At 51.6% G+C, this 25,808-nt stretch overlaps 1 protein-coding gene across 3 annotated transcripts in view; it reads left to right on the top strand.

Annotated features, from left to right (window-relative positions):
• Window positions 1-3,424: 3,424 nt before the first annotated feature.
• The window catches only part of SSC5D (scavenger receptor cysteine rich family member with 5 domains), a 29,355-nt gene continuing 6,971 nt past the window's right edge, over window positions 3,425-25,808 (top strand). Inside the window, exons 1-9 of one of the 3 annotated variants that reach the window (XM_025212999.1) lie at window positions 3,427-4,205; window positions 6,239-6,459; window positions 10,493-10,519; window positions 12,120-12,434; window positions 13,101-13,211; window positions 13,591-13,905; window positions 16,114-16,428; window positions 23,675-23,824; window positions 24,513-24,827. In XM_025212999.1, coding sequence (XP_025068784.1) covers window positions 12,224-12,434; window positions 13,101-13,211; window positions 13,591-13,905; window positions 16,114-16,428; window positions 23,675-23,824; window positions 24,513-24,827 — 1,417 coding nt within the window. In that variant the 5' untranslated portion in view covers window positions 3,427-4,205; window positions 6,239-6,459; window positions 10,493-10,519; window positions 12,120-12,223. Of the gene's footprint in view, window positions 4,206-4,231; window positions 5,275-6,238; window positions 6,460-10,492; window positions 10,520-12,119; window positions 12,435-13,100; window positions 13,212-13,590; window positions 13,906-16,113; window positions 16,429-23,674; window positions 23,825-24,512; window positions 24,828-25,808 lie in introns of those variants that run through there. The other 2 variants (XM_025212998.1, XM_025212997.1) reach the window with 2 other exon arrangements.

Raw genomic sequence — 25,808 nt, 5'->3', positions numbered from 1 at the left:
CAGGGAGGGGTGGAGAACACCTCATGATGTGCTTCAGAGCCCCCTCTGCCTGTGCTCCAGGCCAGGCAGCTGCTGCTGGGCTGGGATGTTTAGCAATCACACCATGGGGTTGCTATGGTCACCTGAGTACTCTCCAAGCAGCTGCAGACTTTGCAGCCCACTCAGAGCTGAGAAACTGAGGGTTCGCTGGATTGTTTTGACCACACTTCTGTTGCCCTGGGGTGCAGGTAGCAGTGCCTGGGCACTATGGGACTGGCAGGCTCCTTGGGGTAGCTATCTGAGTATGGCAAGGATCCATGGTGTCTGGATCAGGCCATCTTTACAACCCACTGTGCTGCTGGCCTCTGGCCATCCTGGCCTGTGCTGAAATGACTCATTCTGTGGCTTTTTTCCTACAATCCCAGTTCCACCCATGGCCAGGCCAGCCTCAGCCTGCTTCAGACCTAGCAGTACCCCAGCTTGAGGTGGTCATGGGCCTGCACTGCCCCCCCCACTTACAGGACAGGCCCCCTTGGCACCAGCTCCCTTTCCATCAACAGCATGTCACTTGGGGACAGAAGTGAGGCTGGCAGCTGGAGTTGCAGGAGGAGGAACCTGGGCATGTGCAGGTGAAGAGGTGTGCATATGTATATATGAGAGAGTTGCATGTGTGCATCCATGCATACCCGTGGAGAAGAGTATATATGGAAAGGGGAGTGTGTATGCATGTCTAAGAAGCAGTGCATGCATTTGTGATGTGAGAAATGTACGTGTGTCCCCTTAGGCATGTATGTACAAACATGCTTTGTGAATGTGTCCCCAGAATATGTGTGGAAGCAGCTGCACATGTGTATGTACCACTGCATGCATGTAAGTATGTGGAACTGAATGTGAGTGGGTGTCCATATGCGTTTCTGTGGTCATGCACATACATGTCTTTTTTGCAGGGTGTGCATGCATAGATTACTTCTTGGAAGGGGGAAGGTTTGAATACAGAAGTTAGGGTTTTGTGGCTGTTTGCAGGTGTGCATGTGTGTTTCTCTGGGGTGGAGGGAGAGGAGAGTGTGTGTATCTCTAGGGATACGCATGTGTATGCCCAGTGTCTCCTTGAGTTATCTGAGTGTACACAGGTGCACAGCGTCTCTGTGAACATGTGTGTGTCTGCACATAAATATGTGCATGTTTCTTTTGTGCACATGTACCTGCATATGCATATATACACATTTGTCTCTAGGAGAATGTGTCTGAGTGTCTATGTGTGACAGGGGAAATGGGGGCTGGAACTCAACAGCGGCTTTCCCTCCTGTCCAAGGGGCAGTCTGCCCGGTCTCGCCTGCCATGACTTGCTGTTTAATAAATTCAGTGTAATAAGCAGGAAGCTGCTCATCTTAATGTCCTGATGCCTAGATCAATATACACAGCTCCAACCTCCCCTATACCATGTCCCATGCTTTGCAGATGGCATCCACATTGCTCTAGTGCCTCACACTGTGACCTGAGCTCCAGTGTCTCACATGGGAATCTCACTGCCCACTGGGAGTTTGCAGTCACAGTGCCCTCACACTGGGCAGTTCTTAACTTAAAGATCCAAACTCGGCCTCACCGCATTTGAGGACTTACTGGGGTTTCAGCCTCTGGCCCAACTGTGGCCTCAGTCATCCATGGACTTACCTTGGCCTTTCTGTCCCTTCCTTGGGGCTTCAACTTACGCCCTCCCACTAGGGCCTTTCACTCATGCCCTTATTAGGGTCTCCTTCTTAGATCGTTCTTGTGGGGGGTTGGCCCATGTGCTGCACTTCAGGTCACCCCTTCAACCCTACTCAACATACCCGCGGTGCAGCACTTCAGGCCCTCCTGAGCAGACTGTACTCTACACCCCTCACACAGCACTTCAGGTCGCCACTGTGCACCCTACTCTGTGTGGGCCTCAACACATACTTCTGCCCCCTCTCTCTCAGGCCAAACTACTGCCCCCTCACTGGGCCGCTGTCTCTCGGCCCCCTCATTGGGACCCCCGGGGTCTTATACCCTGTTGGACTCAGGTGCCTCTTCCTAGGTGTGCGTGGCCCCGTGCCTGTCCCTATCACTGGGTAACCCACCAGGGTGTGGGGGATGGGGTTGTAAGGTGCCTTTACCTGCCTTTCACTGGGGAGGCAACTGGTCTGGCATTTCTGGGGAACAACCTGCCATGGGCAGTCCCACCAGGCCATCCTTCCCCAGCAGGGTGTAGTTTTCAGTTGTACCCAGGACCAGGAGCCTCCTTCCATCGCCATAGCTCCTGCCCTTTCCTCCAAGGATGTTCTGAGCAGCAGCTCAGCCAGGTGGTGTTACTTCAGCTGCCAGCAGCAGACTGCTACCTCAGCTCTGAGGGCCTAAGTTAAAATGGAGGCTGCTCCGATAACAAGGCCCTTCTGTGGTCATGTGACCACCTCATCAGGCTGGACTGCACCTGCTGGCTGCCCTGCTGCCTGATCTAAGCTTTAAAGTGCCACACTATGAATGTATATATGTTCCTTGGTAGCTATGTTTGCCTGTGTAAGTATGTGTATATATATATACACAGAGATGTTTATGGATTTGCATATGTGTCTTGGTGGAAGTGTCTGCCTGTGCCTGTGCATGTGTCTTACTGTAGGACGTATGTGGCTGTACATGTTTCTGTTTCAGGTGTGTGCACTGTCTCTGTGTGGAGTTGCATGCATGTGTCTCTAGTTCCAGTGCATGTATGTCTGTGTCTTGGTGGTGTGAGTATGCAGATGTGCATACTAGCATTTGTGGGATGTGTGGGTATTTGTCTTTGTGGAGCTGGTGTGCACAGCATCTCAGGGTACACGTGTACGTGTGTCTGATGGATGTATATACATGTGTCTCTAGGATGTGTGAGTATATACACATGAGCACATATCTCTGGGGGGGTATATGTGTATTGATATGCATGTGAGTTTTTGTGTAAGTGTGTATATATGCATAGGTCTGCAAGCATGGGTAAGCATGGTGCCAGGGTAAGCATGTGTGGAGGTGTATGTGTGCTTATGGAGGCATTTGTGCATGTGAACGTGCACATGTCTATCTGTGCAGGTAAGCAGTGTCTCTGAGAGTCAGAGTGTGCATATATCTTGGGAGACCGGGAGTATAGGCATGCATGTACACCATTGCAGGAAGTTGCAAATGAGTGCAAGAGTGCACATGTTTGTACATGCACGTTTATGTCAGGGCACATGGGTTTGTATGTGTGTGAGGGTACACATATGTGTCTATGGGAGTGTGCAAGTAGGCACTGTCTGTAGTTATATGAGTATTTGCATTTTTGCTTATGTATCTGCAGGGTGTCTGCGTATGCATTTGTATGCACATGTATCTATTGGGGTGTGTGTAGGTGTGCATATATGTGTCTGGGAACTTGTGTGTATGCTTGCACATCCATGCCTGTGGCTATATGTATATGTGTACTTGGGTCTCTATGAAAGGCATGAGGTCACAAATGTGTGCATGCATGCGGATGTGCACAGTATCTCTGTGGAGTATGCACAAGTATGCATATATGTGTGTCTCTGGGTGTAGATATGGATGTACACCTATGAGTTCAGTATGTGCCATGTTTCTGTGGGTATGTGAATATGCAGATGTGAGGATGGGTGACTGAATGCATGTGCAGATATAAGAGTGTGTGTAGGCATTCACACGCATCTCTGTAGGGGACTGCGTGTGTGCATGTGTGTCTCAAGATGTATAAGCACATGTGCATATGTACCTGGGGACAGACTCTGGTCTGCCGTACACACAGACATCAGCCTAGCTGTTGTGGGTATTGCTGTAGCTGCTGATTTACTCTTTGGCTCCAACCCTGACAGAGAATGCTGCCATGCTTGCCTGAAGCCATGTCACTGAGGATGGGGTGGGGGGTGTCTCTTAGCTCAGCTCAGCCTAATCTAGCCCAGCCCTGAGTCTCACACTTACCCCTACACACACATCTTGCATCTCCTGCAGCATTTCCTCCAGCCCTTGTCTCCCTGACCACCACCCTGAGCTGCGGGAGGGCGGTGCATGTTTCTTTCTCTATAAACTCTAGCCAGGCTGAGTCATTTCTTGGCCAGGCTGACCTGTCTCTATAAAATAACCCTTCTCAGGGCTCAGCTGCCTGTGCAGCCCCAGCCTCGAGGCTGCTCCCCTCTGCTATGCAGCCAGCACCCGCTTGGACACCATGAGGCTGCCCCTGCTGCTCCTCGGTGAGTACCAGCTGCACTGGGGCCATGGAATAGCACCAGGAAAAGGCCAGCCTCTTCTCAGTATAATCGTCTCAGTTCAGACCCTGCCTGAGCACTCGGTCCTGATGGTCCCTGCGCATGGGACCAGGGCACACTAAGCATACTGGCCACAGGATACAGAGTGCTTGCTGTTGGGGGCACTCACCTCTGCAGGATACTGTCAGTGCTGGGCAGCTGGCACTGAACTCTGAGTAATCAATGCTCTCTGCTGGACAGGGGACACAGCACTGCAAGAGGGAGGAGGGGCTGGCAATGGATGGGAGGTGCTTGACTCTGCATAGGTTTTTGAAAAGGGACAGGGAGCACCAAGCACAGCAGCAGAGAGTTAACATTGGGCAGGGAGTCCTGGGCACTGTGTAGGGCAGTGGTTCTCAAGCAGGGCACCACAACACCCTGGAATGCCTTGAAACCCTTTCAAAGGGTGCCATGGTGTTAGCATTGTTAAGCGTGCAAACAACATGCACAAGATAAACCCAGAGATTTCAAATAGGAATTTATAGTGTTAAAAACATTCTGACCAGTTGGTGTCTTCCTGCAACTGAAACTTATTTACACAGAAGAATTGCTCTATTATTTTTCTGTAGTCAAACTGAGTGAAAATTAAGTCCAGGCATTTTCTGAGGGGTTCTTTGAGTCTAAAAAGGTTGAGAATCACTGTGTAGGGCAGGGGTAGTCAACCTGCAGCAGGGGTGCCACAAGTGGCAGGCAGCAGATTGGGTAGAAGCAAAAAGAATCAGATCACACAGGAAGCAGAAAACAGGCAGGGAGCACAGGGCAGGAAACAAAAAGCACAGCAGCATCTTGGATAGGAAGCACAGGGCAGAGAGCAGAAAGCTGAGTGCCAGATCAGCTAAGGGAAAGCAATTAGTGGCGCTCAGGAGGGTGCTGGGCAAAAAGGTTAGCGTTTGCTGGTGTAAGGGATGCTTTACAATGGGCAGGGGGAACTAAGTACTGCAGGGAGTGTTCCACATGAGGGGCCACTCATGTCCCAGCTGCCGGAGGCAATGGGAAAGATCCTGTGGAAACCAAGGTAAGTCCCAGCACCCCAGGGTGCACTCCTTTTGCTCACAGCACAGCACCCTCTGCACAGGCCATGTTTGAGAGGACGGCATCACCAGCTGGTCTCCAGCCACAGGTGTGGCCCGCAGCCAGCAGAGCAGTGGGGGAGCAGAGACAATTGATTGAGCAGACACCTTTTAGACTGCCAGACAGATTGAAACAGCTCCAGTAGGAGGACAGAGCAGAGGGCTCAGAGCTCAGGAGAGCCAAGAAAGAGATAAGAATAGAGCTGGGAGTCCTGGGTTCTATCTTTGCCCTGGGCGGTGAGCAGCGTATGATGTTTCCAAAGAGATGGGATCCAATGACGAAGCGAAGGAAGAGCATCTTAGCAGACAGACTTGCTAACCTAGTGAGGAGGGCTTTCAACTAGGTTCACAGGGGGATGGAGACCAAAGCCCTAAGGTAAGTGGGCGACCTGAAGGAGGGGACAAAAGGGAGGCCTCCTCATTCTTCCAGAGAAAGTAGAGCAATCAGCTAGTTCAGGGGTTTTCAACCTTTTTTAATAAGTGTACCCCTGGCAGCCAGGCAGAGCAAGGCGGGGTGGTGGTGGCATGTGACTGAATGCGGTGGGGAGGGCAGCGCATGGCCAGATGTGGAGCAGTGGCAACATGGCGTGGGGGGTGGCGGTGGCTGCATGCGAACTCTTCCCCCACAGCATCTGGCCGGCCAAGCGGCACCTGTGCGGCCTGCAGAGGGGTGCTGCTACCCTCGTGCCCCCTTGCCCCCCCAGCCCTGCTGCGAGGCAACAGTGTACCATCCCTGCCCACCCGCGCATACCCCCTAGGGCCTTCCCAGTACCCCCTAGCTCAGGGTTAACAGCCTCTGAGCTAATTACCTCCAGTGCCTGTATGCGGGTGCATGGAGCCTGGAAAACAAGCAGAAAGAATTGGAAGCCCTTGCACAGTTAAGGAACTATGATGTGATTGAAATAACAGAGACTTGGTGAGAGCTTGCATGACTGGAGTGCTGTCATGGATGGATACAAACTGCTCAAGAGGACAGGCCAGGGAGAAGAGGAGGAGTTGGACTGTGCATAAAAGAGCTGTACCAGGAGGATGAGGTAGATGAGGCTTTCTTCAGACAACTAGCAGAAGTTTTCACATCACAGACCCTAGGTCTCATGGGGGACTTCAATCACCTTGAAATCTGCTGAGAGGTTAGTGCACAGGCAATCTGACATCTTTGGAGAGTGTTGGGGACAAATTTCCTGGTCAAAGTGTTGGAGAAACCAACTAAGGGCTGTTCTGTTCTTGACCTGCTTGCTCACAAACGGAAGAATCAGTGGGGGATGTAGAAGTGGATGGCAACTTGGGCACCAGTGACCACAAGATGATCACATTTAGGATCCCGAGGAAAGGAAGGAAGGAGAACAGCAGAGTATGGACCCTGTACTTCAGAAAATCAGACTTTGACTCCCTCAGGAAATTGATGGGCAGGTTCTCCTGGGAGGCCAGTCAGAGGGGGAAAGGAGTCCAGGAGAGCTACTTGTATTTAAAGAAACCTTACTGAGGGTGCAGGAACAAACCATCCCAATGTGCAGGAAGAATAGCAAATATGGCAGGCATCCCGCTTGGCTTAGCAGATGAACTTAAACACAAAAAGGAAGTTTACAAGAAGTGGAAGCTTGGACAGATGACTAGGGAGGAGTATAAAAATACGGCTCAGGCATGCAGGGATGAAATCAGGAAGGCCAAAGCACAATTGGAGTTGCAGCTAGAAAGGGACATGAAGGGTAACAAGAAGGGTTTCTACAAGTATGTTAGCAACAAAAGGAAGGTCAGGGAAAGTGTGGGTCCCTTAATGAATGGGCAAGACAACCTAGAGCCAGATGAGGAGGAAAAGGCTGAAATACTCGATGCCATTTTTACCTTGGTCTTCACAGGCAAGGTTCCAGACTAGCACAGTTACTGTACCAGGAAGCACAGTTTGTGGGGAAGGTGAGCAGCCCTCAATGGTGAAAGAACAGGTTCAGGACTATTTAGAAAAGCTGGACATAAACAAATCCATGGGGCTGGATACAACGCATCCAATGGGTGCTAAGCGAGTTGGCTGATGTGATTGCTGGTCATTATCTTTGAAAATTCATGGCAATTGAGGAAGGTCCCAAATGAGGAAGGTCCCAGGCCTAGTGTCAGTGAGGATCCAGTCAGGGAACTTCTGGAGGGACTGGACGTATTTAAATCAGCTGGTCCTGACGATCTCCACCCCAGAGTGCTGAGGGAATTGGCAGAGGTCATTGTGGGATCCCTGGCACGGCTTTACGAGCACTCGTGGTGCTCTGGTGTCGTGGCAGATGACTGGAAAAGGGCCAATGTGGTTCCCATTTTCAAAAAAGGGAGGAAGGAGGACCCAGGAAAATATAGGCCAGTTAGTCTTACCTCGATCCTGGGTAAGCTTTTTGAGAGAATTATCCTGGCGCATGTCCACGAGGGGCCAGCGGGGGAGGTTATGCTTAGGGGCAACCAGCATGGGTTCGTTAGAGGCAGGTCCTGTCAGACCAACCTGGTGGCCTTCTATGACCAGCTCACAAAATCCTTAGACGCAGGGGTCGCTAACTGGCTGGAGGGCTGCACCCAGAGAGTGGTGGTGGACGGGTCTTATTCAACCTGGAGGGATGTGGGCAGTGGGGTCCACCAGGGCTTGGTCCTCAGGCCTGCACTGTTCAACATCTTCATTATTAACTTGGACAAGGGTGTAAAAAGCACCCTGTTCAGACGACACTAAGGTGTAGGGGGAAGTGGGCACGCTAGAAGGGAGGAATTGGCTGCAATCGGACCTAGACAAGTTACAGGGGTGGGCAGATGAGAACAGGATGGGTTTCAACACTGACAAGTGCAAGGTGCTGCACCTGGGGAGGAAGAACCAGCAGCATACCTACAGGCTGGGGAACTCCCTTCTCGCCAGTGCAGAGGCAGAAAAGGATCTTGGTGTCATTATTGATTCCAAAATAAACATGGTCCGGCAGTGTGGGGACGCGGTCAGGAAGGCCAACCACACCTTGTCATGCATCCATAGATGCATCTCAAGCAGGTCCAAGGAGGTGATCCTCCCCCTCTATGCGACACTGGTCAGGCCGCAGTTGGAGTACTGCATCCAGTTCTTGGCGCCGGACTTCAGGAGGGATGTGGACAACTTGGAGTGGGTCCAGAGGAGGGCCACTCGCATGATCAGGGGTCAGCAGGGCAGGCCCTATGAGGAGAGGCTAAGGGACCTGAACCTGTTCAGCCTCCATAAGAGAAGGCTGAGGGGGGATCTAGTGGCCTGTTACATACTAGTCAGAGGTGACCAGCAGGCATTGGGGGAGTCCCTGTACCTTCGAGCACTACCAGGATTGAGTAGAAATAATGGTCACAAGCTGGCAGAGGGTAGATTCAGACTGGACATCAGGAGGTGCTACTTCACAGTCAGGGCAGCTAGGATCTGGAACCAACTTCCGAGCGAAGTGGAGCTGGCTCCTACCCTGGGGGTCTTTAAGAGGAGGTTAGACGAACACCTTGCTGGGGTTGTTTGACCCCAGTAGTTTTTCCTGCCATGGCAGGGGGTAGGACTTGATGATCTGCTCAGGTCCCTTCCGACCCTACCAACTATGAAACTATGAAACAACTATGATTGGAAAAGGGCAAATATACTGCCTATCTTTAAGAAAAGGAAGGAGGATCCAGGGAATTACAGACCGATCAGCCTTGCCCCAGTCCCTGGAAAAATCATGGAGAAGGTCCTCAAGCAATCCATTTCTAAGCTTGTGTAGGAAAAGAAAGTGACCAGGAACAGTCAGCATGGATTCACCAAGGGCAAGTCATGCCTGATAAACCTGATTCCCTTCTATGATGAGATAACTGGCTCTATAGATGTGGGAAAAGCAGTGGATGTGATATACCTTGACTTTAGCAAGGTTTTTGATGTGTCTCCCACAGCATTCTTGCAAGCAAGCTGGTGAAGTATGGGTTGAATGGACTGTAAGGTGGATAGAAAGCTGGTGAAGTATTGGATGAATGGACTGTAAGGTGGATAGAAAGCTGGCTGGATCATTAGGCTCAATGGGCAGTGACCAATGGTGCGAGGTCTAGTTGGTAGGTGGTATCAAGTGGAGTGCCCCAGGTGTTGATCCTGGGGCCAGTTGATGGGATGGATTGCACCCTCAGCAAGTTTGCAAACAACACCAAGCTGGTTGAGTAGTAGATAAGCTGGAAGGCAGGGCTAGGATTCAGAGTGACCTAGACAGATTTGGAGGATTGGGCCAAAAGAAATCTCCTGAGGTTCATCAAGGACAAGTGCTAAGTCCTGTACTTAGGATAGAACAATCCCAGTCACCGCTACAGGCTTGAGACTAACTGGCTAAGCAGCAGCTCTGCAGACAAGTACCTGGGGGTTACAGTGGGCAGTAAGTGAATATGAGTCAACAGTGTACCCTTGTTGCCAAGAAGGCTTACAGCATGCAGGGCTGCATTATTAGGAGTGTTACCAGCATATCAAGGGAAGTAATTGTTCCCTTTTATTCTGCACTGGTAAGGCCACACCTGGAGTACTGTGTCCAGTTTTGGGCTCCCCACTACAGAAAGGATGTGAACAAATTAGAGAGAGTCCAGTGGAGGACAATGAAAATGGTTAGGGGGTGGGGCACATGACTTTTGAGGGGAGACTGAGGGAACTGTGCTTATTTAGCCTTCAGAAGAGAAGACTGAGGGGGGATTTGATAGCCTTTACCTACCTGAAGGGTGGTTCCAATGAGGATGGAGCTAAACTGTTCTCAGTGGTGTCAAGATGTCAGAACAAGGAGCAATGGTCTGAAGTTGCAGCAAGAGGTTTAGGCTGGATATTAGATAAATCTTTCTTACTGTAACGGTGGTGAAGCAGTTGACCAGGTTACCAGAAGAAGTGGTGGAATCTCAATCCTTGGAGGTTTTAAAGGCCTGGCTTGACAAAGCCTTGGTTGGGATGATCTGGTTGGGGAGGGTCCTGCTTTGAGCAGGGAGTTGGACTAAATGACCTCCTAAGGTCTCTTCCAACCCTAATTTTCAATGATTCTATGTTAGAGTGAGATGCCACTAGGAAGAGAGGAGCCAGGAAATGGCATTTTTATGCTTTGGGATAGCATAGTGAAGTTTGTCATGGTTCAGAGCTGGCAGCATCAGGGCTGTGTGGGGAAGTGGGTGAGAGCTCTGCTCATATGCTGTGCTCTTGTTTTGCAGCTGGCTTTCTGGTGCTTCACAGCTCAGGTAAGCATGTCGGAAGGTGTCCACCTGGAGCTTGTGACCTGCCCAGATGTCTAGGCTTGCTGTGCCAGAGAAGTCACACCTTTGGCCAGGCCTGTGAACCCTCTCCCCATTAAGTTTTTTTTTTTTCTTTTTAAGGAAAATTTTTCTTGTCCCAGGTCAAATTAGCCAGATCAGGTCCAAATCCACTTGAATCATTCAGGAACTATATGGGGCCCTGCTACCAGCAAGTATCTTCCACCCCAGCCCGGGCTGCAGATACTTCCAAATCCTTTGGCAGGCATCCTACATGCAGGCCCAAGCCTGGAGGCTTGGATTTCAGATGCCCCCGAGTTTCACCTGCCCTCAGCCATATGGCTGCAGGAGCAAGCTAGGGAAGAGTCTCCCATTTCCATAAAGTCAGTGTGTAGCTGAGATCCTCCCACTGGAAGCTGGCCAGTGGGAAGCTAACTATGAGGATCTTGTAGATAGTCCTGTCCGTGAGCAGACAAGGGTGCAACCCTCTACTACACAGTACCATTTTAATTGCATTGCCTCGGTCAGGGTATTTCCCCTGCCACCATCATGGTCATGGTATTTCCCCTGCCAGGTAAGTATCATGGGACTTCCCCTGCCAGTCCGTGCCCTATCAAGGGTGGCTGCTAGCACAGGGATGTGGGCCAGGTCCCTGGCCTGGAGCACACCTACTGGCATAAGGTTGAGGTGCAGCCCTGGCCTGTCTGTCCCTAGCATTGTCCATCCTTCTCACTGTCTGTCCCTAGCACTGTCCCTATGTCACTCTGTCCCTGTCCATTACTGTCCTTGTCAGTCCAGCCCTGGCATTTTCCCTCTGACTGTCGCTTTCCACACCTGTGAACCTGCTCCCTTCTCTGCCTTGCTCTCACTCCCTGGAGTGTCACTGTGACAGTAGTCATTGGCTGGACAGTGCTCCCCCCATCCCCTGCCCCAGTGTTGCCATGTAAAAGCTGTCTATGTCCCAGTCTCCCCAAAGCCCTGAAATGAGAAGGCCCACCAGAGGGGCTCCTGGCCTCCACTGCCTACTGCCAAGCTACTCTATAAGGTACTGGTGTGATGGTACCAGGAGGGTTTAGGCTGCCAGTGCAGTCTTCCCTGGCATAGCATTACCCTCTCCAGTGCATTGCCTTCCCTGCATGCTTTGGGCTCACATCTCTGGGGCTGGTTGCTGTACTGTGTCTCATGGCATACTGGGGCAGTGCCTGCTGCAGCTCAGACCCAACCAGCACCCAAGTGTGTATATCCAAAATGAGCATACCCCAGTCCCTTTGAGAAACTGAGCCAGGGCAGCCTGGGACTGCTCAGAGGAGGCATGTCCTGTCCTGAGGAGGTCTGTCCCTGCTTCCCCCATAGCCATCACACTAGGAACCACTGGACCTTTGCCTGTGATGGGCCCCAGGGGAAAGCTCTAAGGGGAAGTGGAGCCTTGGGCAAGGCCCTGTCTGGTGGTGAGACTCCAGGAGGGTTTCATGGGGCATTGGAGCCCTGGGTGAGGGGAGAAACCTAACTGTAGCATCCCCAAGGGGTTTGGGGCCCTAAGGAAAGTTTGGGGGGTGGGGGGTTCTGACAAGCTCTGCTGCTCGTTCAGGCCCGTTCCAGGTGCGCCTAGCTGGGGGCCCCAGCCAGTGTGCTGGCCGCGTGGAGCTGAACTACAAGGGACGATGGGGCTCGGTATGTGATGATGACTGGGACATGCTGGATGCCACTGTGGTGTGCAGGCAGCTGGGCTGTGGCACTGCGCTCTCTGCACCGCTAGGGGCCTGGTTTGGGGAGGGCACTGGTCCCATCTGGCTCAACGAGGTGCGATGCCAGGGAACGGAGCGGCATCTGCAGCACTGCCAGCACCGTGGCTGGCGCCAGCATATCTGTACCCACGAGGAGGATGCGAGTGCTGTCTGCTCAGGTGAGGCCACTGCCACCCCTGAGGGGGGGCGGGGGGGGGGGGGGGGGGGGGGGGGGGAACTAGAGCGGCTGGAGCCCAGAAGAGGGGCCCCTCTGATCCAAGGCAGTCAGGCATGTGAGGTCAGTATGCAGGGGCCAGAGCCACGCATGGTGAGATTCCTCCAGAGGAGATGGGCTTCTAGCACGAGCGGGTGACAGTGTGCAGTGTCAACAGGCCTTGGCCTTTGACTGCAGGAATCTGCCCTTAGTCTACCCAGGATATGATTCTGCTCCACCTCAATCCTTTCCCCACGTTGCTTCTGGCCCACCCCTCCTCCCCCAGCCCTGTGCCCTGCAGCCTCCACATGCCTGATATCTGTAGGTCATGATGGGAGGGAGGGCAGGACAGTGGGGCAGACAGTCAGAATGAGCTTCCCCCTGTGCCCCACCCTGAGCAGGCAGGAATTCCCACTGGGGCTGGCATTTCTCCAGTTGCAGCCCAGCAACTGCGGTCCTGCCCTGCCCAACACTGTCCAGGCACCCTGGGAGCTAGCAGAATCCCATTAGCAGGGAAGGTGGGAGTAGGCTGCATCTGGACATGCCTTGAGGGAGCAACATGCAGGCAATGCGACTGCTCCCAGCCCCACATGCCCCAGTAGCCCATGTCTGACCTTACTGTGCTCCACAGCTCATCGCTTCCTGCCTGTAACAACTGCAGTCCCCTCCTCTGGTCCAGCCCACCAGGACCACCACCCAGCTAGGACCAGGGCCCTTCCACAGCCAACCACAAGCCCACATGGTGAGTACAAGCGGGTCCCATCCCTGCACTGTTGGGGACACCCCTGAGACCTAAAAACCATGTCAGCTCTGCCAAGGCTTTTCCTGATCTATGACATAACCCTATCTTTGCTCTCAATTCCCCATTAGTGCTTGAGCATGTTCACCCTTGGACCACTCCATTCTCCTGAATGAGGCTTCAGCACCCCTCACCCCACTCTCTGTAGAGCATGACACCCACATGGTAGATGGGCTGGGAGTCTGGAGAGTGAAAACCACTGCGGTGCCCCTGCTGGCTCAGTCAGTCAAAACTGTGAGGCCAGAGTAGGCAGGCTCCCTAGTGTGGCAGGGATCGAACACAGGCCCCTGCCTTTTTGGTGACCCCAACTTTGCTTCTGCAGGTGGCGTGGCCCTGCGGTTGGTGGAGGGTCCTCACCGGTGTGCAGGGAGGCTAGAGGTGCTGCATCAAGGCCAGTGGGGCACAGTGTGTGACGATGACTGGGGCCTGAAGGACGGTGCTGTGGTTTGTCGGGAGCTGGGCTGTGGTGTGGTGCAGGCCACTCCCGGAGGCTCTCATTTTGGCTCTGGGATCGGCCCCATCTGGCTGGATGATGTGGGTTGCAGTGGAAAGGAGTCATTGCTGAGACAGTGCCAGGCACAGCCCTGGGGCCAAAGCAACTGCAACCACAGCGAAGATGCAGGAGTCATCTGCACAGGTAGTGGGCCTGGTGGGAAAACAGGCGGGTGAGAAATGTTAAGGGGATTAAAAACAAAGCAGAAAATGTCACCATGCCACTGTGTAAATGCAGGGTGTGCCCGCACCTTGGATACTGTGTGCAGCTGCGGTGTCCCCCCCCCCCAAAGATAGAGAAGAGGCATAAAAGGTCCAGAGAAGGACAACAAGGATGATCAGGGGCACGGAGACACTTGTGTTCATGGAGGGACTGGATAGGTTAGGACTTTTCAGCTTAGAAAGAAGATGACTGAGGGGATATGACAGAGGTCTCTGAAATCATGAATACTGGGCGTATCTACATGAGACACTTTTAGACTAATCTAATGCACAGTAAAACGTCACCATCTACATGTGCACAGCAATTACTGCATATTAGATTAGTTTAATGTGTCGTTTGCTAGTACCAATACATGCAGATACTAGAAAAATGGCGCATTAAGCTAATGTGCATTAGTGCATGTGCATAGGCTGACCGGGAGCAAATTGTTCCCAGTCAGTCTTGGCAGCAGGGGGCCACACTGCTGCCTGGCTAAGTCCCAAGATCCAGGGGGCAGGGGGAAACTCTCCCTAGCTCTAGGGACAGCTCCCAGCCATGCAGAGCTTAGGGTCAGCTGCAGCTGGTGCTTGTGGGAGAAGTACATGCAGATCTGAGCCAGCAGCTGGAGAGGTGAGGCCCATGGTGCCTGTGCCGTACCCACCTTTCCTTCCCCCTGGAGCTGCAACTTTCTTCAGGAGCTACAATTGCAGTGTTAGTGGGGCCCAGAGCTTCCCCATGGTGTGTCCTGTAGCCCAGAGAGAGGCACTGGAGTACAGGGCAGCAGAATCCAGCAAGCTGGGAACTGCCCTTGTGCCACTGAGCAGCTGATCCTGTCCCCTGCTGGGCTGTCCGGGCCCCTATTCCCCTTCAGTACCTGGTGTAACAGCAGAGCCTGGCCCGGCCTGTTACCAACCATGTCTAGTTCTGGGGCTTTTGCAGAGCAGGGGTCTGCGTTGGCATGCCTCCAGGCCTACCACCCCCTGTGCAGTTACCATGCTAGTGTGGGGCTGTACCCAGTGCACCTGCAGAGCTCTCGGCAAGGGGCAGGCAAGCACCTGTGTGCCCAGCCCTTGCATCCTGGTGCCTGCCTGCTTCTTGCTTTCTGCCTTGGGTTGTGCAGTAAATTCAGGTGTATTAATTGTACATGTAGACATACCCGCTGTGAAGAAAGTAAATAGGAATTTACTATTTACCATAGAATCACAGAAAGTTAGGGTTGGAAAGGACCTCTGGAGGTCATCTAGTCTAACCCTCTGCTCAAAGCAGGACCATTCCCAACTAGATCATCCCAGCCAAGGCTTTGTCTAGCCCAGTTTTGAAAACCTCTAAGGATGGAGCTTCCACCACCTCTCTGGGTAACCTGTTCCAGTGTTTTACTACCCTTCTAGCAAGAAAATTATTCATAATATCTCCCCTAAACTTCCCTTGCTGCAACTTGAGACCATTGCTCCTTGTTCTGTCATCTGCCACCACTGAAAATAGTCGAGCTCCATCCTCTTTCGAGCCCCCCCCTTCAGGTAGTTGAAAGCAGCTATTAAATCCCCTCTCAGTCTTCTCTTTTCTAGACTGAATAAGCCCAGTTCCCTCAGTCATTCCTCATAAGTCATGTCCTCCAGCCCCCTCACCATTTCTGTTGCCCCCTACCTCTCACAGCAGTGGAGCCAGTGGACCTATGAGCAGGAAGTTATTTTTTCACACAATGTGTAATTACCTCATGGAACCTATTGCTACAGGATGTTTTCGAGGATGACAGTTAAACCAGGCTCAAAAAGCCTGGTTAGACAAATTCATGCAAGATAGGTCCATTGTGTGGCTTATTGTGTTCCTTTCCATCTGTTTTTGTTGTCGTTTGGGGGGGGGGGGGGGGGGGGGGGTGTACTAAACATGATAATAGGCCTGCAGCCTCTAGTTACTACTTTCTAGGCCTCTAAATGCAGGAACCTGTAGGGAAGAGGTGCAGGGGACAAGGCACAGTCTGAAGATGAATCAGCACTCTTATGCTTAGCATCTGCTCTCTGCCACTGAGAGAGACAAGATGCTCACATACCTGCACATCTCACCCTCACATAGAACCCCCACTGCCACCCTTACTGGTGGGGTGCTGATCTCTGCTCTGTGCCTTGTGTGGACTGACCATCTCTCTCTTTACAGGTGGCGCTGTGCTGAGGCTGGTGGGTGGCAGGGGCCACTGTGCCGGGAGACTGGAAGTCTACCATGAGGGTGTCTGGGGCACAGTGTGTGATGACATGTGGGCGCTGCCTGGGGCTGCAGTGGTTTGCCGGGAGCTGGGATGTGGGGACCCGCTATCTGCTCCCGGTGGTGCCTTCTTCGGTGAGGGCCATGGCCCCATCTGGCTGGACAACGTGCGGTGCCAGGGGAACGAGTCTGCACTCAGTCAGTGTCTATCAGCCCCATGGGGGGTACATGACTGCCAGCACGGAGAGGATGCTGCTGTGGTGTGCACAGGTGATCCTGGGGGCTCAGTTTGTGATATGAGATAATTTGTGACATGAGGCAGCAATGTGCACAGGTGTGTCCCTTGCTCTTGGTATGTGTGTGTGTGTGTATGTGCATGTGTTTTGTGTGCCTGGTGTGAGTGGGGAGTGTATAACATGCACATCAATCATTTGCAGATTTCTGGATATGTGTGCAGTGCATGTTTAATACACTGGTTTTATAGTCTGTGTGTACAGATAGTACTTGTAAACTATGTGTACAGCAGTGATTCTCAACTAGGGTGCCATGGCACCATGGGATGCTGCCACTAGATACTTCAATAGTTGACACAAGGTGTGAGAAGATAAGCTAAGTTTGGGGTGATAAGCAGATAATCACAGGCTCTGGCTTGTTCCTGCCTGTCTGATCATCCACCCCCACTGTCTGGTCCCTCTGTCACATGGTAAGCATTGTCGTATATAAATTAGTTTTTGAAATTTGGTGTCACCTAATGCACAAAAGTTATAGAGGGTTGCCTTGAGTCAAATGAGGTTGAGAACTGTTGGAATACAATATATGTGTGTGGGCGGGTCTACATGAAACGTTTACTATGGAGTTGACTAATTGGCTCTGCAGTAAAACATCACTGTGTACATGTGTGGTGCTTTTAGGATGAAGTAAACTAATTAACCACCATGGGATAGTACTGCTGAACACATCTACTGTCCTAGAGTAGAGTTACTTACTCTGTCACAGTGCATGTGTAGACGATGGGGCTGGCTGGGGCACGAGGGTGCTTCAGTGCGGGGGCTAGCTGCCAGCTAACCCCACACCAAAGTACCTTTGTGCCCCAGCCAGCCCCTCTGCAGCCTGTTGAGCCAAGTCGGAGCATCCCCAAGTTAGCAGGCTGACCGCCAGGGCCCCCTGTCAACTGGGGCTGCTCTGCCCTGGTTCAATGTGCTGCGGTCCCAGGCACATGTGCAAACGTGGCGCCTGGAAGCAATACACTCTGGTGCGAACTGCACTGAAGATTATTCAGGCATCTTAATTGCACGTGCATAGGAAATATTTGCCCAGTGTATGTGCAGTGTATAGTCAATGTACATGCTGTGTATGTACATATGCAGTGACTGTGCAGTCTGGCCACACATGGTGCCTGTGCTGTGCCTGTGTAAATATTGTGCAGTACTTGCATAGTGTAAGTCTATACCATGATTGTGCATATGTTTGTACCATGATATGTTTGTACATATACAGTGTATGTACAGCATCTGTGTGCATACAGTACTTGTGCAGTGTGTGTACACTGTGGGCTAAATTCCTTTTCACTCATTATACATCTAACAGCTGATGACATTGTCTGGCTTATGTGACCAGGGAGAGGTAGTTAGCTGTGTTCATTTGAAGTCGGGCAGAAGGCAGGGTAGATTTGCACCTAATAGACTAATTAAATCAGATGTATAGCATAATATTTTGTAAGTTTACTTCATAAGATGCAGTAAAGTGACTGCAGGAAGCAGAGCTTCTAAATAGAAAGCAGTGATTAGAATACAAAGGGTAGGGAAATGGGGAGAAAAAAGGTGAGGGTGCTGCTGAGAGGCAAGGTGGGTAAGGGAAGAAAAACAAAGCAGAAAAGCCACTGAAGGACATAAGGCTTATAAAAGCTAATTCACGTAATGGGATAAGAATCCATAGTCTTGGTGTAGACCATACTTAACACAATCCAATCTGGATTATTTCTTCTGTTATTTTTTTTCCATTTATTTTTAAAGTTTCCTTATCTAAGGACAGCCACTCTGGGGCCAGCGATGAAATGTCCAGGGAGATAAAAGAGGCTTTTCTGTCTTTATGGTACTGATGTCAGATCGGTGTCCATGGGCAGATCTAGAATTTTGAAAAGGCAGGTACTGCTGGTGAGGTGCATCATCACATACAAAACAACACACATTTTTCCCCAGTTAAAAATAAACTAGAAGCTTTACTAATATGTTAGGGATCTAGGGCTGTATTATTCAGTTTAATATTGAAGTAAAAACAAATATAATTTTTATTGGAATAAGTTAAAAACAATCTGCAGGGCTCTGAAATAGGAGGTTCAGGACCAGGAGCAGCTAGCAGACAGCAGCATTGCAAAGCAAAGGATACCTTGATTGGTGGAACATTAAGACAATTAAAAAGAAGAGAGGGTCATTAGCACCTGTAGAAGGAAGAGTTTAGGAGGGATCAGGTACATAACAATGAGCCTTGAAGTATTTTGAATCCCTCACTGCTGCCTGACTAGAAATGCCACTGCTATTGCCAGGCAGTTGGTTTTAAACTGTGGGTGGAACAGGAATCACAGGTAGATGCCACCCTCCTTGGGTCCCTCCCTGCCCTGTTATGTAGGGATCACCCTGTCTGTCCAATGTAGACAGCAGGGAGCTCTGTAAGCAGGTGATGATTTATATGACACTGGTAGAGGTGTGGGTAAATCAGGGGTGGGCCCAAGGGCTACATTTGGAGTTCTGATGGGCTGTTGTGAGCCAGGTCAGCACCCCCACCCCCTCATGCAACAAGTCACCAATACGCCTGCTTTGGGCAGGTGGGGAGCAGTGTTCAGGAATGGGACAGGCACGATCTGCTCCCTGTACACCCTGCCCTGGGGGTAGGGAAGTGTGTGTGTGTGGCTGCCTGGGAGCCATCCGGGGGTGGGGGGAGGCAGGGGGCACGTGCAGCAGAGCTTGCCCAGTCCGTGGCTGCCCCTGAAGCACTCTGCATAGAGCCAAGCCCCACTGAGGCTAGCCCTCACTGTGCTCCCACCTGTACCCGCTGGCCTCGGCCCTGGCCAGCATACAGTTTCTGGTGGGGCTGTTCCCAGTACAGCTGCACCCAGCTGGGTGCTACTCTGCTCCCCTTGACTCCAGCAGTGGCTCTTCCTCTTGCTTTTGCCATAACTGCACTGCTGTGGGCAGGGGGAAGCTTCAGCCCAGTGTCTCCTACTGAAGGCGAGGGGACCAGAGCAACAATCGGTCAGCTGCAGCCGCACTGGGAACAGCTCTGCCAGAAGCTGCACGCTGACTAGGGCCCTGGCTGGCAGGAGTGCGGTGCGGGTTGCCCTGGTGGGAGTGGGTGGGGCTCGGCCCCATGCAGAGTGCCGCAGGGGATGCTGCGGGCTGGATCAATTCAGTTGGAGGTCTGGGTCCAGCCCACAGGCTGTATTTTGCCCACCCCTGACGTAAATGAACCTCTGATATCATCACTGGATCAAATGATAATGTTATGGGCTGTGTTCATGAGGGGGCAAAGCTGGCATCTGGGACTGGAGCAAGTCCTGGTGCCTCGGTGAGAATGGGAGTTATGTAGCCTGTTGTTGGAGAGAGACTGAGGTTGGGGGGCTTCTCATAAGATACAGCAGGCTTGTCTCCCATGGCTACCTTGAGATAGTTGTCATTTTCCAGGACCAGGGTCAGACAGGCATTCTGCTGCATCTGTGTAGATGTGCAGGTCTCCTGTTCTTTTACTGGGAGCTAATACCCCACTCCAGTGCTCCTAGAAGTGAATCCCACCTTGCCCTTCAGGGGCCACATAGCTCTCATTCATTTCAAAGTGCCACACTTTCAGACACTTCTAGAGACGGATCCTCAGTTACACAGGATGCTAACTTGGGTTGGAGGGGGGGGTGGTGAAAAAAACCTGCTGCTGTCACAGCCACACAATCACATCTGTAACACCCCGAAGCTGCCACTGTGTCACAGCTGCCCCAGTCGTGTTGTTACACCTCTGCCTGACATCATAGGCATATGGTCTTAGTCACATTCCTTTTGATCCAACTGGATACGCATTTCCCTGAACAGCTGTCTCTTCCTATTCACAAAAAGATCCTCTGCCATTGGCCCAGTGGCTAGAACACTTGCTAATGATATGGGGTTCTATGGGGCAGATGTGGCAGTGGGCATCTTCCACCCTCCCTCCCCTTGGAGCTAGTGCACTGAACAGCCAAGAGGGAGAGTGACAGAGCAGGAAATCAGACAAAAGGGACCCTGGTTCTGAGGCTCAGATGAAGGCCTTCTCCTGCCCTGGCAGGGGAGGAATCCTGTGTTATGGCTTTTGCTCCCAAAGTTATTCATGCATTTACCCAATGATTCTGGAACGCCAAATTCATCATGGTAATGTAAGACTGATGTTGTAGCCATGATGATCTAGACATTATGTAAAAGACAAGGATTTCTTAGGATGATATCTTTTATTGCATAGTTTGGATAGAGTTGTGCAAGCTTTCAAATGCAAGACGTTCTTCTTCAGGTCTGACCAGAACAAGCCAAATACAGGATATGCAGTTGGTCCAATAAAATATATAACCTTAAGAAATTCATCGTGGACACAGATGCAGAGCTGGAGTCGTGGCATTGTTCTAAATTGTATTTTAGTAAGGGGGCAGAATCTGGCCCAATGGCATTGCCTCACTGCACATGGGAAAGGACTCTGGCCTAAATGGCTCTGCACTGGATGATCTGAAAGCAAATCGATCCCAAATCACTAGTATGCCCATTTCTCCCTCCTGTGTAAACTGGATGCATGGTGAGAAGTATTATTTCAGGAGAGAGGTGCCAGTGGAGAGTCAGCCAGTGTCCCACAAGGCAGGGTGGGTTAATGATAGACTGGAGAGTGCTGAATATTTTCAGGGCCTATGAGAGCAGGGAATGCGGGTACTGTTGTACCAGACCCAAAGCTCTATTTCCTACTTCCAAAATGGGAGATGCCCCCCCACTACTACTGGGATAAACTGGGCCCCTAAATATTTCTTACAGGCCCTGAGTACTGTACACTTGTGGGCTTTCTTTTTCATCAAGGAAAGCTAGAGACCTTGAGTGTTGCTGCAACCAGTCCACCAAAACCTCCTTTTTTTCCCTTTAGACAGAGACACATACTCCTACTGCTTTCGGCAACAGAGCTAGGCCTTGTTTTAGCTGTGCTTCTTCTGCCCCTGGCATGCTTTCCCTCTGGTGGATCTTCAAAAACAGGTGCTCTTAGGTCTGTGGCCTGGGGATTAGAACACTGTCCTGTGCTGTGAGAGGTTAGGGTTCACATCCATGTGTGGGAGCTGGCTCTAAAACCTGGGCCTTTGAGTCTCCCCTGTCCTGAGTAGATGCCCTAACTACCAGGCTAGCATGCAAGGCAGGTGACTTTGGCCCAGTGTCTAACAGTTGTGGGGTTGGGTTGTCTACAGTTTCAGCGATTTCTGTGTGTCCATGATGAAAGTGAATTGTAGTGGATTGTAAATAGACTTAGATACCTCCTGGGCAGCACTGAATCACTTCTAAGCACACGCAGTATGAACAAACTTAGTCATGTAGGGCAGACCTGTAGCTGTGAAGGCATTTAAACATATAGACACAGTTCAGACCACTCCCTGAGGCAATGTAGAAGTTCATGGGGTGGCTTACATGCCTAAAATCTGCATGTTTCGGGGGGGGGCTTATTTGTAGCTGTGTTCCTCTAAGGATATAGGCAGACAAAGGTTATTTGCATAAATGTGATATATGTTATTAGACCAACTGAATAGTTGGAAAAATTGTTCTTTGCAAGCTTTCCAGCACAGGCACCCTTCCTTAGGCATAGGGAGAGTCTGGTGGTCTTTGTCTTCTCTCTAGGGTCCAAATAGAAGCATAAGCCAGGATGCAAAATGCAGGACTGTGAAAAATGCAGTATGTGGCAAGGAAGATTAGAGGAGATAGGAGTTAATAGATATGAGACAGGTCGGTGGGGAGGAAAAAAACAAAAGGGGAATGTCAACAGGTGCTAAAATACAGCTGGGAAAATATACGGGTTACCTGTGGTTATTGGATCAATGCATCTCCAGCAAAACCAAGGAGGTGATTCTTCCACTCTACTCACCACTGGTGAGACTGCAGCTGGAGTACTGCATCCAGTTCTGGGCACCACACTTTAACAAGGACATGGACAAGCTTGAGAGAATCCAAAGAAGAGCCACCCGTATGATCAGAGTCTTGAAAGGCAAGCAATATGAGGAAAGACTGAGGGATCTGGGACTCTTCAGCCTGAAGAAAAGAAGGCTGAGAGGGGACCTGGTAGCAGCTTACCACTACACTAGGGGAGTACATCAAGGACTTGGTGAGCAACTGTTCAGTAGGGCACCTGAGGGGAAAACCAGGAGTAGTTGCCACAAACTCCTGGAAGACTGATTCAGGCTCAACATCAGGAAAAACTTCTTCACAGTCAGGTTGTCCAGACTGGAATAAGCTCCCTCCAGAGGTGGTGCCATGACCTATCCTGGAAGTCTTCAAGAGAAGACTAGACAGTCACCTTGCTGGGGTTACCTGATCCCCAGTTATCTTTCCTGCTTGGTGCAGGGGGCTGGACCCGATGATCTTCCAAGGTCCCTTCCGGCCTTACAATCTATGGATGGCAGACAGGTTATAATGTACATAGATTAGAAGATTTTGAAGATTAGAATTGAGAGATTGGAGAGGGTGGTTATCCTGTGAGAAATGTGCACCCACATGTAATTGGGTATTTTTATTTTTTTATAGATTCTCAATGTGCACTCATTCTGGTATGAAGCTGTTGGTTGGTTTCTCCCAAGTAGAGAACTACATAGGAGAAACCAACAACAACTGCGTACCAAGTACGTAGGAGAAACCAACAACAACTGCGTACCAAAATTAATCCTCAAAGGGAATTTACAAAACACCTTTCATAGACGAGCCTACAAACTTCACTTCATAACTCTACTGGATACAAAAAAATCATGGACTATATATAGACATTGAACTTATGGCACATTATAATCTGTCTGCCATCCGATAACCCTAGGTAACCTCTCTATACTTTCCCAGCTGCATTTTATCACCTGTTGACATTCCCCTCTTTTGTTTCCCCACTCTACAACCTGTCTCATGCCTATTAACTCCTATCCCCTCTGATCTTCCCTGCCACGCATTTGCATTTTCACAGACCTGCTTTTTGCATACTGGCTTAAGCATCTATTCAGACCCTAGCGAGAAGACAAAGACCAGCAGACTCTTCCTATGCCTGAGGAAGGGTGCCTTTACTGGAAAGCTTGCAAAGAACAATTTTTCCAACTATTCAGTTGGCCTAATAAAAGATGTCACATTTACCCAAATAGCCTTGTCTGCCTAAAATAATACTTACGTGTCTTAGCAGTGAAATCGAATCCTGCCCTGTGTCTCCATATGGTGTCTGTGCAATGTGTCTACTGTGTGGGCAGTTTGTTGCCAATCCCTCAGCATCCTAGAGTCTCTTTTTTCCTCCACAGGTGAGCTGGCCCATATGGGGAAACATCCTGCCATGCCTGCAGCCACACAGCCACAAATGAAACAGTCATGGTCCCCGCCCACTGCAGCGCCACGGGTGAAGACACGGGCAAAAGCACGAACCAAGGGAGCCCCACGGACAGGACTGGCCAGTGAGTCAGCAGTGTGGAGAGAATGGGAGAAGCAGACAGGATGGGGTAGAAAAATCCCCCTCCCATTCCCTGCCAGCCCTGTGTGGGCCCTTCACACCCAGCCCACAGCCCAACAACCTCCCTCTCCCACTGTCCTTGGCAGCTTCACAAGCCTCTCCCCAGTCACCTCCTACCCTTCCCCAGGCCTCCTTGGGCCTCATCACTTCCTTAGCCAGGCATAAACTAGCCATTTTTCATCGATCAAGGGATAGAGACCCTTCTGACCTGCTGTCAACCAGCTCCAAGGCTAGGAAATGGGTCATCTAGCCCCAGCCCTCTTTCCTGCCTATGCAGGGGGTCGGACTCGATGATCTATTGAGGTCCCTTCTGACTCTAACATCTATGAATCTGTGAATCTATGAAATCAGAGGGCTGTGAGCTGGGTGTGAGGGGCTCAGAAGCTCAGCTGTGGTTGACAGGCACCTGCAGAACAAAAGAGGAGTTCAGGGCAGGGCTGGCAAGGGGGCTGTGAGACAGGCAAGGGGCAACTGCAGAACCATATGCTGTTTAAACATGTCGGCATAAGAGGCAGTACACCTGTTAGCTGGAAAAGTGCCTTGGTTGCTACTGGGGTTTGTTGGCCTCCACCCCTCCACTGATCTCTAACCCTGTACTGCCCAGCTTGATGCATGGCTTCCTTGTGTTTCAGGGCCAGTCCACTTGCGGCTGTTGGGGGGCCCAGGGCCCTGTGCTGGACGGGTGGAGGTGCTACACACTGGCCGCTGGGGAACAGTGTGTGATGACAGCTGGGACCTAGCTGATGCAACAGTGGTGTGCCGGGAGTTGGGCTGTGGGGCTGCACTGTGGAGTCCTGGGGGTGCACGCTATGGGCCAGGCTCCGGTCCCATCTGGCTGGATGAGGTGAACTGCACTGGGCGGGAGCCAGTACTGCGACGCTGCCATGCTGATCCCTGGGGCCAGCATAACTGCAACCACCATGAGGATGCAAGCGTAATCTGTGCAGGTGGGTTGTCCCCCTGCTCTTGGGTCTCTCTGCTTCAGTGCAGTCTGTGTTAGCTGGATTCTGTCTCCCAAAGTGTGCCCTGGAACCAGCCCTATACACAGCTTCCTGCAGAAGGAGACCCCATGACTGGGTCTCATGTCTTGAGTCTAATGCTCGGGCATAAGACAGCCTTGTATGTCTGTGTGGCCCTCCAGCAAGCCCATTTTGTACCAGTGCAGACCCTGCCTCACTTCTCCTTCCCTGAGTCAAAAAGTGGCTCAGTCATGAAAGTAGCACTAAAGCTCCCACATTTGGTGCAGTCTCTCACTGGCTGCACTCCCTGTCCTCAGTGTGAGGAGCCCAGGCCCCACTCTCCACCTTGGCCCAGCTGGCTCCTGCCCCACATGCTCAGGACTGAGGTAACCGTATCGCCTGAGCAGGGCTCCAGCAGTCCCTCAGAAAGTTTGGAATTGGCTGGGTAGTTCCACATAGGTGAAGAGTTTACACAGCACTGACCCTCCTTACACTGCCCAGGAGTGTTAATATAGGGGTACTGGCTGGAGCAGGGGGCAAAGGAAGGGGCAGAGGCCTTTCCCCCTGGGGCACTAGAAATGGATATGAGCAGTGGCGACCCGTAGGGGGTGCATGGGGGTACATGTACACCCCCTGAGAGCACTGGTGCACTCCCTGTCAGGCAGCACTCCCCGCTTAGGTGATGGGCGGGGGGAAGGCGGGAGCGCCAGTGCCCCCTCTGCAAGCACCGGCCAGGGAGTGGGGGCGCCAGGTGAAGCAGGTACTTCCGGGAGCACCGCTGGCATTTCCAGGAGCGCTGTGGGCACTTCTGGGAGTGCTGTTTGTGCTTCCTGGTTGGCGTGATCAGCTGCGGGGACACCCCCCTGGTCAGTGAGTTTGGCTCGGGGGGGGGGTGCGGTCAGCAAGATTGGCTGCAGGGGGGATCCCCCCTGGTCGCTGACTGGCTGCTGGGGGGCATATGCCCCCCCC

Source organism: Alligator sinensis, unplaced genomic scaffold (genome assembly GCF_000455745.1).
Source record: "Alligator sinensis unplaced genomic scaffold, ASM45574v1 scaffold882_1, whole genome shotgun sequence".
NCBI lineage: Eukaryota > Metazoa > Chordata > Crocodylia > Alligatoridae > Alligator > Alligator sinensis.
This window is presented reverse-complemented; position numbering and strand designations above follow the sequence as displayed.